This window comes from Manis javanica, chromosome 12, assembly GCF_040802235.1.
Source record: "Manis javanica isolate MJ-LG chromosome 12, MJ_LKY, whole genome shotgun sequence".
In the NCBI taxonomy this organism is placed as follows: Eukaryota; Metazoa; Chordata; class Mammalia; order Pholidota; family Manidae; genus Manis; species Manis javanica.
In genome coordinates this window covers 14,060,919-14,077,807 of record NC_133167.1, presented here as the reverse complement: position 1 = coordinate 14,077,807, position 16,889 = coordinate 14,060,919, and the positions used below count along the sequence as shown (strand labels likewise).

General features: G+C 44.4%; 1 protein-coding gene across 1 annotated transcript in view; it reads left to right on the top strand.

Moving 5' to 3' along the window:
- Positions 1-7,756: 7,756 nt before the first annotated feature.
- The window catches only part of SGPP2 (sphingosine-1-phosphate phosphatase 2), a 104,717-nt gene continuing 95,584 nt past the window's right edge, over positions 7,757-16,889 (top strand). The window contains exon 1 of the mRNA XM_037015850.2: positions 7,757-8,082. Coding sequence (XP_036871745.2) covers positions 7,882-8,082 — 201 coding nt within the window. The 5' untranslated portion in view covers positions 7,757-7,881. The remainder of the gene's footprint in view (positions 8,083-16,889) is intronic.

Here is a 16,889-nt window from a genome sequence, read left to right as displayed (position 1 = left end):
GTCAGGGGGTGGAGGTGGCAGTCTGCTGGCCTTGCCTGATTTCTGTGTCTGTCTGCTCTATTTCTCCTTTTCTAGCACATGGCAGAGTTGTACACCCCACAGTGGGCCACCAGTTTTAAAATTTTCTTCTCTTTAGGTCAACAGATACTGGTTGGGGGTCTCCAAATCCAAATTTCCAAAGAGGAAACACTTGAGCCCAAATTTGGTCAAGTGCCTGGCTCAGGGCTGATTAGCTGTGACCACGGGGCCAGATCGTAGGGCCCGCTCCCATTCCTGTCCTCTCCCATGGTAGGCAGTGCGTGGGAGGGGAAGGAAATTCTCCCATAGGAGCAGTGCGAGCTGGCATTTTGTAACTGGGAAAAATCACTTCACATCTCAAAGCTGCAGTTTTCTCCTCCATAAAATGGAGACAAAAACCACTTGCCTCTCAGGGTTGTAGTATTTACATTGCAACAATCTGAAAATGAGTCATAAACCTTAAGAGCTCTAAAAAATGTGAGATTCTACTTTAGAACAACATTCACTGAGTAAGTATTTCAGAAGTACTTAGTATACACTGAGAATACTTTTCAATATGCAAGCAAAGAGTAAAAATAAATGCTGGGACTAGAATCTAATTTTGTAATAGAAGTTTTGGAGTCACATAGACCTGGGTTGAATCCTCCTACTGCCACTTACGGGTTGTGCGGCTTTGAGCAAGTTTCCTATCTCTGAGCCTCAGTTTTCTCCTCTGTAGAGTGGGAATATCACTCTCCATAATGGCCTATATGGCCCTAATTGTTCTCGCCTATGCCCACCTCCCCCAAGTCAGTCCCTGCTCTCAGGTCTCTCCAGCCATGCTGGCCTCCCCTGGTTCCTCTAGCACACTGAGCTTGGGCCTGCTCAGAACTTTACAACTGGCTTCCTCTGTCTGAAATGCTCTTTCTCCTGGTCTTAATAAGGCAGGTTCCTTTTCTTCTTTCAGGTGTCTGCACAAATATCTGCTTCTCAGAGATAACCATCTTACCTAAATAGATCTTCCTCCTACCCCCACCTGCCTTGCTCCTCTCCTTAGCACTTATCACTCCCTAAAAGGATGCATTTATTTATTTGATTTCTTATCAGCTATCTCCCCTACTAAAATATAAGTATTTATATTCCATGATCTAAGAGCTCTGGTTTTTGGGTTTTTTTTTTTGGACTGATGTAACCTCCGGCCTGGAAAGGTGAGGGGCTGACACTAGTAAATATACATATTGTCACACATTGAGAACAACATGTAATAACAGAGGAAGAGACTGGAGAGATACTGCCATAAGCCAAGAGCCACCTGGGATTGCCAAGCAACCATCAGAAACTAGGAGGAAGGCACACAACAGGTTTTCCTTCTGATCCTCCAAGAAAGAAACAACCCTGCCAACACTAAGACGTCAGGCTCCCAGAACCTTGAAAGAATGCGTTTCTGTTGTTTTAAGCCACCTGGTTAATGGTAATTTGTTATGGCAGCCATAGCACCTAATCAGTAGATGGAGGTTACTTCCTATAATAATCTTGGTAACTAAGGCAAGCCCTCACACTATATCTTTACTGGGACAATTCTCTACAGCTTTGAGAGCAGCCACACCCAGTCAGCGTTGGGTTGGACAGGTTGTCCAGGTTTGGTTTCTTTCCCAGCCCCAAGGTTGTCCTGTGGCTTCCAAAGGTACTCCAGGACCAGAACCAGCTCTGTCCAGCACCTTTGTGAACACTGGACTGGAGCTTCCTGGCATGGTAACGTGAACAAGGCATTCAAGTCAAGAATAGCATTCTTTGGAAGCAACCCAAATGTTCACCAGTAGATAACTGGCAAAATAAATTACAGCACATAGCATGGAATACTATGCAGCAGCAAAAATATAATGAACAAGATCTACTTGCCTGGATATAAAACAATCTCTAATTCTATAAATGAGAAAAATAAAATAATATTATGCAAAGAATGCTGACAGTTGTATATTAAAATTTTTAAAGACCTAGTAGATTTACATTCATTTGTATATGCAGTTAAGTAAAACTCAACTTGAAAAAGTTCTTGTTAAAAAAATTTGAATTGTTGAAATGGCCTTGTAAAGAATCTTCACATCTCTAGTTTCTCCTTGCTTCCAGGTGCCATTATTCCAAAGTCTATCTTCCCAGTTAGTTTTCTGGAAACACTGCTTTCCTCACATCCTTGATCTGCTTCTCAACGACTTCTCATTACCTAAAATACATAGTACAAAACTTATAATCTGTCATTCAGGGCCCACTGCTGTGAAGACACGATTCATCTTTGCAATGCTGTTCTATTACTCTCATCCAGGAGCCCTCCACTCCAACCAAAAACAGTTGTTCACTGACCCCAGACACACCAGCCATTCTTATTTTAGTGAAGAGGTTTGGAAGGAATGAGTGTTCAGTTTTACCAAATGGCTTTTCTAGATGAATCAATAAGATCCTGTGTGAGTTTCCTAGGGAAGCTGTAGAAACGTACCACAAACTCCATGGCTTCAAACAATAGAAGTTAGTTGCCTCACAGTTCAGGAGGCTAGAAGTTCAAAATCAAGATGTCAGCAGGACCACGGTCCTTCCCAAACCTGCTGGGGAGTCCTCCCCAGCCTCTGCCTGGTTTCTGGGGATTTCCCGGCTGTCTTTGTCATTCCTTGCAGCTGCCCCACTCCTGTCTTCGCATTCGTTGTCAAATGGTTTTCTCCCTGTATGTCCCTGTCTTAACATGTTAGTCTTACAAGCACATGAGTCACATTGGATTATAGACCCACACTCTTCCAGAACAGTGTCATCTTAACACTATATTTGAATCAGCCCTCTGTCCAAACAAAGTTACATACATTATGAGGTACTGGGTGTCAGGACTTCAACATATCTTTTTTGGGGAACACAGTTCAACCCATAATAGGTCACATGACTTTCTCCTTCGCTCTATTAATATGATGGATGGTATTGATGGATTTTCAGTTATCTAACTACCCTTACCTGGCTGGAATTAATCACAGCCACAATATACACATATATTTTCAGATGAACTGTTGGATTTAGACTGTTGATTATTTAAAGAGTTTGAATCCTATTCACGAGAGTATAGTTATTTTCCTTTTGGTACTCTTTCAGCCTTTGAGATCAAAATGCTTTATAAAAGGAATTTTTAATTTTATCAAATTCTTCCAGAATAAAGTAAGTAGCACTGAGATTATCCATTCTTTAAAGGTTGAATTTCCCTGTGAAGCCATGTAGGCTTGGTGATTTTGTTAGGGGAAGATTTTTAATCCCTTTCTCTAGTTCTTCTATGATAATTGGTCTGTTGGACTGTCTGTACAGGGTCAATTTTAGTAAATTGCATTTTCCTTAAAAATTATGTTTCATCAGCATTTTCAGTGTTGTTCGTATAGGGACACATAAAATACTAAGGATTTAAAAAATTCCATCTGATTTTGATGATAATTTTTCTCTCAGCATTTCTAATTTTGTGCATTTGTGTTTTTTTCCTTTTGTTGGGTTAGTTAATGGTTCTTCTATTTTGCTGACATTTTTTTCAAAGAACCCATTTCTGGATTTATTCATTTCATTGTTTTTCTCTTTTCTAATTTAATAATCACTGTTTGCAGTTATCTTAAGGTACCTATAAATTTCACAGATCTGCTGGGTATTTCTGATCCCAGATTTGAGAATTACAGCTGTGGTACATGTAGTTTTTTTACTGGAAATTATCCTTCTGATGCCCCATGTCTTTCATTACACTGTTGTTTTCATATTATACTTATTTGTGTATGTGTATCTTATTTATGCAACAGATGGAAGCTTTTGAGGCCAAAACTATCATATTTTGGGGGGCTGGTAAATATTGATATTGTGGTTATGAACTTAGAAAATCAATGTAAATAGGAAGAACCTGCAGTCAGCAGCTTCCAAAATGGCTCCTGGTGATCCTTATATCCTAATATTCCCTCTTCTGTCTCATCCCCTCGCCCCTTGAGTATGGGCTGGACCTAGTGACTTGCTTCTAGCAAGTAGAATATGAACAAAAATATTAGGATGCTACTTCCAAGATCAGGTTATAAAAGGTGGCTACTCTATCATGCTCTGATCTCTCCCTGTCTCTGGTTCTTCTTGTTTGCTTACTCTGATGAGGGAAACTATGCTGTGAGCTGTCCTGTGAGAGGCCTATGTGGCAAGGGAGTGGGGGTGGCTGTTGCCAATAGCTGGCAAGGACATGGATACCTACTAACCACTGCTTAAGTGATCTTGGAAGCTAATCTACCTCCAGTTGAGCCTTAAGATTACTATAGCCTTGACCAGTGAGACCCCCCCCAGAGCCAGAAGACCCTGTTAAGATGCACCTGGATTTCTGACCCACAAAATCTTCGAGATAATAATTGTTGTTGTTTTCTTTAAGCCACTATTTGTGGGATAATTTATTATGCAGCAATAGACAACCCATATAGAGTCCAAGCCCTGGGTATCTGTCTTGATCCAGAACATTTTGCAAAGTTCAAAACTGAATGGTCTAGTTGTAATTTTTAGAAGTGACCTGCTCTGTAGAAAGGTAACTCCAAGTCAGAATTTTAAATGCCATAATGCAAGTAATACCAAAGTTTTTCATTTAAAAGGTATTTTCCACATCACTTTATTTTAAATCCCTCATTATGATTAATTAAAAATAAGAGTTTTCCCCTTGAATTTACTAATTTTTAGTGTTTTTTAAAAAATTGTATCTGCATATGAGTATTTAGAATGTGCCAAATTGATGGCAGACCACCTAGATAAAATTGGGCAGATGATGGGTTGAATTGTAACACAAATTTATATTTTATTACATTAAAGCCAACATTGGTTGGATTGCCATATTTGGTGGAGACTTCCAACTGTCCACCAAAAATGTGTCCTCCCCTCTTCCTCAGCAACGCAGCTTAAGCTGGATATGGGCTGCCTGCTAGAGATGGCATTTCCAAGCCTTTTTGAGCCATGTGATTAGTTCTCACTGAATGAAAGTCAGGGAAAGCTCTCTCTGAATTTCTGTCTCTCTTAAAAAGAAATTGCTGCTCAGGACACTCACTGAGCTTCAGATGTGCCTGTGACTCAGCTTTGACCAGGCAAAAGACGACAGTGACCTAGGGCTTGGTTCCAGGAAAGAGTGGAGCAATAAGATGAAAAACACCTGAATCACTGTGCAGCCTCATGGAGGCTCTCATTAACCCAAACCACTCACCATGAGACTGTTACATGAGAGGACTTAACCTTTAACTAATACATCCTCAGCTAGTCCTTTAAAATAAGTCATTTAGTGGTGGTTACATATAAACAATTGAGTGAAGTATAAATAACTGGATTTCTGACCTTTGGGGGAAAAGAAGCAGTAAAATGTATGCGTGTCAAGCCTGACTAGCGACCACTACAGGTCATTTCCCCGCATCGACTTCATTTGCAGGACTTCAGGCTACCCTTCAACATCTCCAATTGTTACATGAGAGCAGACCTTCAGCCTACCACTTCTTAAAGACATTGATTTTTGTTTAATTGGTTGGGAAATTTCTGTTTAGAACATCAGCCTGTGCCAAGAATGTGGGAAGCATGCCAATCACTGTCAGAAGTAACTGTCTCTTTAGTCTCATGCAAGATGTTCAGAGCCAAATTCTCCTGTGGATTTCTTCTTAGATTGAATGGCTCCAGCATGATACATACTATATGGCTATGTCACTAGGTGCTGTATAGAGCTTATCTCAAAATTTTTCACAAGTCTTACAGGAAAGAGAAGAAGGGAGGATGATCATTTCATCACAGAAGACACAGGCACACAGTGACATCTCAAGTGTGAATAAAATGAGAGTTCTTGTGGCCAGGATTCTCACCTGGCTGTGGTTCACTAGCTCACTGCACACCTGTGGGCACTACATGGCTGTTGACTCTATAAAAAAGAGCTCTGCCCAGTGTTCTGGGTGCGACACGGTGGCAGGGCTGCAAAGCTGCAGGAGAGCAGAGCAGAGGCTGGAGTGGTGGCAGTGCTGAGGACAGAGGCTCAGAGGACAGCTGTGCGGGATGGCTGTGTAGAGAGGCCCAGAGGATGGCTGTGCAGACAGAGGGGCCCAGAGGCAGAGACTGGCTTGCTGCATACAGACTCGCTCTGAGTGAATGGGATTCTAGTGACTGACCTGCCACCTGGAAATAAAGTTGGTTATAACCCTTTCACCCCAAGAACGTTTTGCTGTCAATTTTTTTGGTGACACTGAATCCATAACGAACTTGCCCAGGGCTGAAATCCATTGGCAAGACAGCAAGTCACTGGAAGCACCTGGTCCTCCAAGGAGACAAAGTATATTGTCTGAATGTACAATTCTTTGGTGTCACACTATATGTTTGCTTGGCTTCTTTTCCCTAAATGGGAAAAAGGAAAATTAATGTATCAAATTTGGGAGATACATCACCCAAGGGTCTTCAAGGAGAACATATTCTTTAACATGAAAAGAACAGATTTAGAAACTCCAGCTTTTAAAACTAAGTCAACAGTTTTAGCTTTGGTCCCAATGGTTGTAAATGACAGCAGCGCTGGGGAGAGGGACCTTCAGCTTCCAGGACTGGACATGACTGTGTGTGACCGCTGGATTGTGAGAGAAGCTCTCTGCTTCTTCAGGAAGAGGAAAGGGTACCTCCCAAGAGTTTCACTGCTCTCTCGGCCACCTTGTTCCTGCTCTCCAGACAGGACTGGGGAGGAAAGCAGAAGCTAAGGCATGAGGAAGACCAAATCATCCTTGAAAGCTACTCCAAAAGACTTCCTGGACTAAAAGGACAAGTGGATAGGCAAGGGCTACCAGGAATCAGCGCAGCCTTCTGCTGCGAACTGAAGACAGAAGGATTGAATTGCACTTTCGCTGCAGGCTTACAGCTGGGTCTAGTTGAACTGCTGCCCCTCACTGCCCAGTGAGGAAGCGCAGAGGCCCTCGGGGATCTCAGCGCCTTCAGACGGAGTTTCAGGAGGGAGGAGGGAAAACCGAGGCCAAGCGGCAGGATTTTCCTTTGCCGCCCTGCTGGGAGCAGGTGCAGTGAGGTGAGATGTCAAATCCTTCTCCCCTTCCTTCCGCACCTGTTCTCTTCCAGTCTAAGGTTCTGGACTATCTTGTTCTGTCTTCCCAGTGCCACTGAGTAAATAGAGGCTGAGTGGAAAAAAGAAGGGAAGGACAAGCATCCTTTTTCTCAGTGCAGAAAACCGTGAATGGCGTTTCCTCTCCGCCCATCGAGAAGTGTTCCCCAGTTGCCAAATACAAGGGCGCGGAGAATGACTCAAGAGCCGCCGAACCTCCCGGGTTCTTGGGCAAGCTCGGGGGAGTTCGGGCCTTTGGAGAGACGCTGCCTCACGAGGGGTTTGGAAAGAACTTAGAACCCGTCCCCCAGGGACTCACTCTGCTCGTAGGAAGCAAGCAAAGGCGGAGTGAAGGGCTGGGTGCCAGGGGCTGGAGGGCAAATCCGACCCCACCTGGGCTCCAGGGTGAACTACGGTCACGAGGACATCGGCCCGCGCCGGGCGGGCCGCCTCGCGCCGGTCCACAGGTGGTCGGCCCCCTGCAGCCGGTGGCCTGCCCGCAGCGGGGCTGCCGGGAGGGAGCCGGAGCGCGGAGGAGACACCTGGACCCCCGCCCGGTTCCGAGCAAGGGAGTCGCGGTGAACGCCCCGGCCCGCCCCGGCCAGCGGGGGCGGCTAGGCAGCCGGACGTGCGGGCGCGAGGGGAGGCGGACACCTGGGCGGTGCGCGGGGGCGGTGCTAGGGCCCGGGCGGCGCACCTGTTGGCCGGCGTCGCGGCCCCGCCCGGCCTCCGCCCCCGGACCCGACCCGCCGCGCCGAGTGTGAGGGCCGGCGGGGCTGCCGCGCGGCGGGTGCACCATGGCCGAGCTGCTGCGGAGCCTCCAGGATTCCCGGCTCGTCGCCCGCTTCCAGCGCCGCTGCGGGCTCTTCCCGGCGCCGGATGAAGGCCCCCGCAAGAAGGGCGCGGCGCGGCCGCTCGGAGCCGAGCATCCCTCGGCGGCCCACGGCCCGGGCGGCGGGACCCCGGCCAATGGGCTGCAGAGAGCCGCCGCCCCGCAGGTAACCGCGCGCCCGGTGCTCGCCGGGCTCGGGGAGGGGGCCGCCCGCAGAGCCTGCGGACCTGCCGGTCGGGGCGACTCCGCGAGCGGGGGCTGCGAGCGCCGAGCCCGCTGGCCAGGGAGGGCGTCAGCCCGGCGGCGACCCGGCTCCCGGCGCGGTGGGCGGAGGAGAGGGGGGGACCGGGGATCTGATCACCAAAGCTGCCTGGTGGCGACCAGGTCTGTTGGGACTGAGGATGCACCCGGGGCTCTGAATGTTTAGAAACCTACCTTCATTAAATAGTTAAATTTACGTGCGTGTATATTCTCCCAAAGGTATAAGGGTTATGTGATTGAAAAGAGGAGCGACGTCCTTGGCGTTTTCACGAGAGGCTTCCCTGGGGAGAAATTCTGAGCACCCCCAGGATTCCTGAGTTTCCACCCCATCCCCCTTCCCCGATCTGCGCTACTGGGGTGTAGCAAGCGGGGCGCGCTTCATCCTGCTGCATCGCCAGCTCTGAGGACAGAACTTCGGTTTCAGTGTTGCCCTGGAGAGATTTACGATCCCCCCGCCTCTCCCACCCCCACGGTCCGGGGCTGGTGTTGCTCAACCTCCCTCAGGGGCTTGAGGGCCCTTCTGCCTGGTGGTCTTTTCTTAACTGGCACCAGTGACATTTAACAGATGCTTCCTTCCAGGCCCTGAGTGTGGTTATACAATCCACTGCAGCTCTGGGAAGCCAGAGTGTGTTGTCGTCGCAGTGCACAGGGACTCCTGGCTGGAGTGACCCAACAGGCTGCAGATGCTAAGGAGCCAGGGCTGCAGCCTGCCAGGGCGACGGCTGCCCCCAGGGAGAGAGGGCCCTCTGCAGCAGTGAGATGCCGTGGGCACCCACAGAAGCTGCCCTTTCCCTGGAGGAGATGAAAAGTGTGGCACATGAGGACAGAAGCAATTCCAACTGCTTTTTGGGGGGAGTGGAGGAAGACACGTTTTTTTCTTCCTTAAAGTTTTAGTGACAGAAAGAGGGAATTTATGAGATTTCTAGATCTGGTAACTGAGAAATTATGAAGAAACTAGCTTCTGTGTGGAATGGAATATTGTGGGATCTGAATTGCAGAATTTGAGAGGGTAGGGGTGGATTGTGTGTTCCACTCCAGAGAAATCCTCTATATTTTTCTCCTTTTGTTGTTTCTTTTCTGTCCCATGTAGCCTCTGGTAACTTTTAGGTGAGTTTGAGACACCTCGCCCCCACTTGCTCTTTCCCTGTTTTAGAAATGGGGCAGATTCAGGGGATTAGAACCAGTTGCAAGGCTGAAGGGTGGCACCCCGCGTTCTGTGTGCATACCCTTTTACCTGCTGCTTTCTGACGCTCTCTCCTTAAGCTTCTGTTTCCCTAAGTCAGGAACCTGAAGAACAGTGCATCTTTCCACTGTACTTTCCAAACTGTTTTAAAGATTACCCTTGGTAACGAAGCTTTAAATTCTGGAAAAGGATCCTCTTGCCCTTTCAAACCAAGAGAGGCAGGAATACAGAGAGGTGTCCTGCTGCCTGAAGGGCCTGAGCATTCAGTGAGCCAAGCGGTGGTGGGATTCCCCCTTCCCAGCCAACCCACGACTTCCCCACTGTAGACCATGACAAAGTATAAGCTACAAATTCAAGATTATAAGTTGAAGATTTTTGAAAATCATTTTTTTCCACATAGCCTGGAAGTCAGCATTGACTTAAGACCCTTTGAACAATGGGAAAGTGTTTTCTTCTTTTGAGTGACTTTAGATTGCGCTAAATCTAATTTTTCTTACCTCTCACATTTTTTTTCCATTTATTTTAATTCTCCAAACAGGACCAATGCGGAAATGATTAAGGGCTTCCTTTACAAATACTCACAACAACACACACTGCTGGCTTAAAGATTAACTACATCTTTTGCAAACCAGGGCTGGGCTTGGCTTGCACAAAGCTGTCATTGAATGAGTCAAACTGGACCTCAGAGATCCCCAGTAGTCAAGAATATCACGGGCAGAATGTCTAAGTCTTAGAGGTTAAATGCTGAGGACTTCCCTGATGTCCACGCAGTCAGACTTCTTTTCACGCTTGACTCTAAACTTTCTGCTGTGCACCTTCCAGGGAAAAATTCTAAGGCTTTGTTTTGTCTCATTGAGAAGGTGTGAGGTGTTGGAGCTGATTGGGAGCAGGGTGGAGACTGGGTGGGAAGAGAAAGCAATGTTTTGTGATGCAAGGGTACTGTGCAAGGACATTCTTGGCAGTTGCCAAGAGCCAGAGGCAGGGATCCTGGATTGAGCTAGGTGGTCAAAGGTCTTGTGTTCGTTTTGCGGTAAAGCCAGCATTGAATATAATGGAATTTTATTTCTGTTATCTTTGCTTTCAGAACACAGTTGCACTTAGACTTTCCTTCACCATCATTACATTAGCCTGGAGATAATCTTTCTAAATTTTGCTGGGTTCCATAAATAGTGTTTGATAATTGTTAGTGCAGTCAAAGTTCTGAAGTTGGATTGGGGAGGGGGCCCAAAGATAGGTTATGTTTAGAAGTCTGGCAACTCCTTTTCCTCTTGCAACATGTTGGGGCACTCAAGTCTGTCAAGCAACAAAACCCCACCCTTAATTTTATTGGCTTGCTTAAGTGCAAAGAGCCATCGTAGGAATTAGGAGACATGGGTCTGGCTCTGTCTCCATATCATTTTGCAGTGCTCTGGGCCTCGGTTGTCCCATCTGCAAAATGATCACGGTGGAATAGAGCCGTGGGTTTCCAACTGTGGCTGTACATTCCAGTCAGCTAGTGAGCTTTAAAAACAAACAAACAAAAAACCCATGTGCAGGATACAGGTCAGACATGGAGCCCAGAGAAGCTGGCAGACAGAGGTGGGAAGCTCTGAATTCTCTTCTCCTGGAACCTACCTACCCTGCTTATGTATTCAGGATGAGGTTATGGCTGGAGGTAGCAGTCATAGCAGCTGAGACATTTTGGCTTGATTTTAACTAAACTGGCCAATATCAAATTTAAAGTTTTGGTTATCTCTGTGGATATTCAGGTGTGAAATGGTTTAAAATAAGCCACTCTGAAAGACATGTTTGATCATTTTTTTCTATTTACAGTTACTATTCAGATGAGAAAACTTGGAAAAACACAACGAAAAAGTTAGATGCATGCCCATTACACCACACCCAAAGATAATCACTCAGTAAATGTTCAACTTGATTTTTAATGAGTATATATTACTCCAAAGCATGTGTATACTGTAATTTCGTTGACTATGGCTAGGCCTTTAGATTGTTTCCAGTTTTTGCATTAGAAATAACATCTCTTTGTGTAAGTATCCACATGTCTTGATTGTCTTCTTTTTTACTGAGCTACAGCTGATATAAATTATATTAGTGTCAGGTGCACAACATGATTCAATACTTGTATATATTGTGAAATGATTACCACAGTAAGTCTAGTTAACATCCATCCCCATAGTCACAATTTTTTTTCTTGCAATGGGAACTTTATAATCGCTCTTAGCAACTTTCAGATATCTAAGACTGTCATCATGCTGTATGTTACAACCCCATGGCTTATTTATTTTGTAATTAGAAGCTTGTATCTTTTGATTTCCTTCACCCATTTTACTCACTCCCTGCCTCTCACAACCAGTCTGTTCTCTGTACCTATGAGTTCTGTTATTTTTTGGTTTTTGGTTTATATTTTACATTTGAGGGAGATTATACACTGTCTTTCTCTGACTTATTTCGCATAGCGTAATGCTCTCAGGGTCCATACATATTGTCACAAAATGCAAGCTGTCATTGGTTTTATGGCTGAACAATATGCCATTGTGTATATATTGCACATTTTCTTTACCCATTCATCCATCAGTGGACACTTAGGTTGCTTCCTTGTCTTAGCTGTTGTAAACAGTGTGCAGTGGACATCAGTGTGCAGATTATCTTTTCGAGTTAGTATTTTCACTTTCTCTGGATAAATACCTAGAAGTGGAAGTGCTGAACCACATGATAGTTCTATTTTTAATTTTGGAGGAATCTCCATGCTGTTTCTGTAGGGGCTGCATCAATTTACTTTCCCATCAATAGTGCACAAAAGGGTTCTCTTTTCTTCACATCCTCACTGACACTTGTTATCTCTCGTCTTTCTGCCATTCTGACAGGTGTGAGGTAATACTGAATTGTGCTTTTGATTTGCATTTCCTTGCTGATTAGTGATGCTGAGCACCTTTTCATGTACCTACCTGTTGGCTGTCTGTATGTCTTCTTTGGAAAAATGTCTATTCAGATCCTCTGCCAATTTTTTATTTGGATTGCTTTTTTCTTTTTTGCTACTGAGTTGTGTGAGTTCTCTGTATATTTTGGATATTAACCTCTTATCACATTTGCAAAAGATGATCTTCAAATATTCTGTCCATTTGGTAGATTGCTTTTTCATTTTGTTCATGGTGTCCTTTGCTGCACTAGAAGCTCTCTAGTTTAATGTAGTCCCACTTGATTGTTTTTGCTTTTGTTGCCTTTGCTTGTGGTGTCAAATCCAAAAACCGTTGTCAATATTGATGTCAGCGTTTGATTATCATCTTAATTTAAATTTCCAGAGTGGGGAGTTGCTGGGTAAAAATATGCATATATTATTGCTTTTAATAGGTATTACCAAGCTGGGCCACAGAAAGAATGTACTCAGATGTGTAACTATGAGTGCAGGTTTCCCCACAACCTCACCAATATTGGATATTAACACTCTTCTTAATCTCTGGAGAAAATGGGCCACTTCTGCCTCTATATTATCTTTGCTGTTTTTATTTCCAGTCAACATTTATTGATTAGCTGCTGTGTTTCTGGGACGGTTCTTAGCCTTTAAGTTACAAGGATAACTAAAGAGTTATTTCCTGCCCTTGGAAAGCCACAAAGAAAATGGTGCAGTGCAAACTATACTCGAATAGAAGGCTCAATGTGTGGCCAGGGAGACAACGGCAGGAGCAACTCACCATCCATAAGGGAGTCTGTGACATCTTGAGTTGGGACTTAAAGACAGTAGGAGTCAAACAGATAACAGTGTAAGAATCTCTTTACCTGGAGACTGTGTGATAAGACATAAAGACACATTGTCATTTTTGGTGAATAATGACAAGTTCAGCTTGGGTAAAGTGAATGCCGGCAGGAAATATATGTCCCACTGAAAAAAGGATAATGGAAATCCTTAAAAATGGCAAAAATGGCAAATTTTATGTTTATATGTACTTTTCCTCAACGCACGCATCACGCATGTGCGTTGTACTCCACCTTCCAGGAAGGGAAGCATAACTTCCCTCTCTCTCCTTAAGTGTGGGCTGCATACAGTAACTTCTTTCCCAAGAGTACAATATGAAAAAATGAAGGAAAAGCAGAGTAATTTTATAGTACAAACCTAACATGCTACCTCAGCCAGGTGATGGTCAGCAGTGTTACTCCATGTTGACAGTATGTGCTCTTAATGCATATTGAAATTATGCACTCATGATACCTGTTGAAAATGGCACTTTGCCCCTGTGGCCTTCTTCCCCAGTCCTATAACCTCAGTCTAATGATGAGAACGACATCAGACAGATCCTAGTTGAGGGACATTCTACGAAACATCTGACCTTGTACTCTTCAAAAGAAGGTTATCAGTAACAAGGAAAATCTGAGAAACTGTCCCAGTCAAGCAGAGCCTAAGGAGACATGCCAGCTAAATGTGACAGGTACCCTGGGTGGGATCCTGGAACAGACAGGACATTAGGTAAAAAGTAAGGAAGTCTGAATAAAGTATGGACTTTAGTTTGTAAGAATGTATCAGTATTGTAAGGGAATGTCATAGTAATACAATGAGATGTTAAGGATAGGAGGAAAAAGTATGTAGGGAGGATGAGGAGTATATGGGAACTCTTCTCTGTACTGAATTTTTCTGCAAATTATTATTGAAAACTATTAAAAAAAATAAAGTATATTTAAAAATGTCTTAAAAGGTGAGTGGGTAACTGAAGGGAGTTCAGTTAATGAGTGTGGATCATCACAAAGATGTTCCTAAGGTGAACCTCCCTGGAGAAAGGCAGAGGACAGGGAAGGACAAACGGGGAACATCCAGCCAAGGATGAATAAAGAAGTCAGTCTGGTGCTACTGGCTGGAGTTTGGGGCTAGAGCCAGGGTTTGAAGCTGAAACCTTAGTGTGGCTTCTGCAGAACTGTATTTCATCCTACAGGCAGGGGGATGGCAAATCAATTTCACCCTACATGCCAAATCAGAATTGGCCACTGGGACACCAGATAAGAAAGGTACTCACGGTGTCACTGTGCTTAATGGGAAAAGAATGTGAGATTGAATGGCAGTGCTTTTGTGGGGAATTGAGGGAGTCTGGTGCTGAAGCATTAAGATATATTTCAGACAGCAGGAAATTTGGAATGAACATGAAATCAAGCCTCAATATCTGTCTGGATTCTTCCTGTTACTCTTGAGCGTCTCCATCCACAGACTCCTTTGGAAGAAAGAGACAACAGATGCTTTCTTAAGACATAAGTTGCCGTATTTGAATCATGGGACCCCGTCATTATGGCTGCAAGTTGACTGAATATCAGTAAGCCCTTGACTCAGAGGTAGCCTTTTGTAGGCTGGTCAGCATCGTGTGAAGTGGCTTGGCATGAGAACTCCACCTAATTGGAGTACTACATAGTGGGGAGTGACTAAGGGAGCAATCAGCTTGCTCCTTTGGGAGTCTGATACAAGACCCACACCTACGGACAGAAACGGTAGAATGATGATGAACTCCAGAGAGAAAGAGGAGGCCAGAAACAGAAGCCTGAAGACACAGAAAGCAGTGGGCAGACGGAAGCCCATGGTAGAGGAGAGCAGAAGGGAAGGCTCGGGATGGAGAAGGAAGCTGTGTTCAGCCTCCATCTCTGAGGTGAGGGCCTGGAGGGACAGCTGACTTTCAGGATGGAATGGCTTCATGCGCTGGGCGTGGAGAGGGGCACGGCCGACTGGCTGCTGGCAACATTTCCTTGCTTCCTGAGGAGCCATGTAACATACCCTCACCGGAGGGAACCTGTGTGTGTCTCCCCGTGCAGCCCGGATGTGCTTGTACCTGCTGCTTTGAAGACTTGTGCGTAACTGAAGTTGGGTCATTAGTCCTATCATTTTTGTGTAGCTGAGAATGGGGTTTAGGGCAGGGGTCGGATCCCTCTTCCCCACCTCTGCATCACTAGGGCCTAACAGGTGCCTGGAACATGGCAGGTACTTAACCACCTGTTGAACAAAATGTGTAAGGATATGCTAAGGTCAACCTTTCTTTCTTAGCAGAAACGTGATCACCTGCTCTCTCCTGTCACAACTGGGATAGTTTTATCCCTGACCACTTACCTGCCTGTGTCTTCTTTTAGCTTAATTTTAGCTTATTGTTGTTTTCAGTGCTTGCTCCTTCCTTTTTATCCAGGAAACTGATGAAGGGTTTTGATTAATGAATAACTTTTTTTATTGCTTCGCTTTCTTCTGTTGGACACCATGAAGGGAGTTCAGGTACCCCTGAAAGTCCGTGGTGGCGAAACACCTGTCAACTCAAAAAATGTGATTAAATCACAGTTTTAGGAAGTCTGTTGACAGCAAGCACAGTCTTATTTTAACTTTCTTGACTTATGATAAAAATGTCAAACCTTAAACATAAAAAAGCACTGTCACTTCTGTTGTTAGTTTTTGTCAATGATTAAATCTTCTGTTGTCCTGATGAGAATTAAGTCTTGAACAAAAGCATTCTTGCATTTCATTTGGCGCACAATTTTCCTGGGAGAAAATTCTGTCACAGTTTCCTGGCAACGCGTTTAGAGAGCTGCCGTCTATGTTAGGAACCTATGAAAAATGCTAAAATTGGGGGCATCCATGGGTCTTTATTATTCTACTTCCCCTGTGAACGCATTCCACATATTAAGAACATAGGTATTGAATAGTCCAGTCAGAAGTGTGATTCACATTTTTCTCCCCTTCCTCTTCTAATTAGAAAAGTGCTTTAAAAACAACAAAAATAAATCTTTAGGCATGGGCCAGGGTAAGTGGAAGGGAAGGAATTAACCACCATCTTGAGGGCGGAGCTTGGAGATCTTGGGAAGGAAACCACTGAACCATACTGAATATTAACTCCAGCCTCCAAAAGTTCCCTGGCATGATTATACCTCTTTGTCTAAGAAAACAAAAGAAAACTCCAGATTCATTCTTGCTTTTGTTAGTGCCGTTTATTTGGGGTAGTAATGCCTCTGGGAGAAGTGCCCTCTCTGTAATCTCCGAGTATGTTTTGATTTTTCCAGGTGGCAAAAACTTTGTTCCCTTAGAATTTTATGGGAAACAGTCCATCAAAACAGAGACTCGTGGGGGTCCAAGGAAAAGGGTATGATGATGAATAGAAAGGCTTCTGGGGGTAAACTGTTGGGCGCTGAGAGGCCAGGACCTAACTTATTGAGAAAGGGCTTAGGTGAACATTTTTTTGGGGGGGTTGGAAAAATGTCATCCTCTCTTGAAAGGTGACTTAAAAGGTGGCCATGAAATAGAACATCAAAGATTTTGCTAAAAGCATGACAAGTCAAAGGAGGCTCTGTTAGAGGTGGTTTTTTTTTTTTTTCTTTCTGAATTTTGATCTTTTGGTGATGTTTAGATAGGAAGATATCAAATACTTTGAAATTACTTTTTAAAATTTTCAACTATTAGTCATTCATGTTTAAGTTAGAAATAGTGGAAGACTTCAAAACATAAAGAAAAAAATCCTGTCATAATTTTGCAACCTAGAGAAAATATTAATGTTTTAGAGTATTGCTTCCTTTTATTCCTGTGT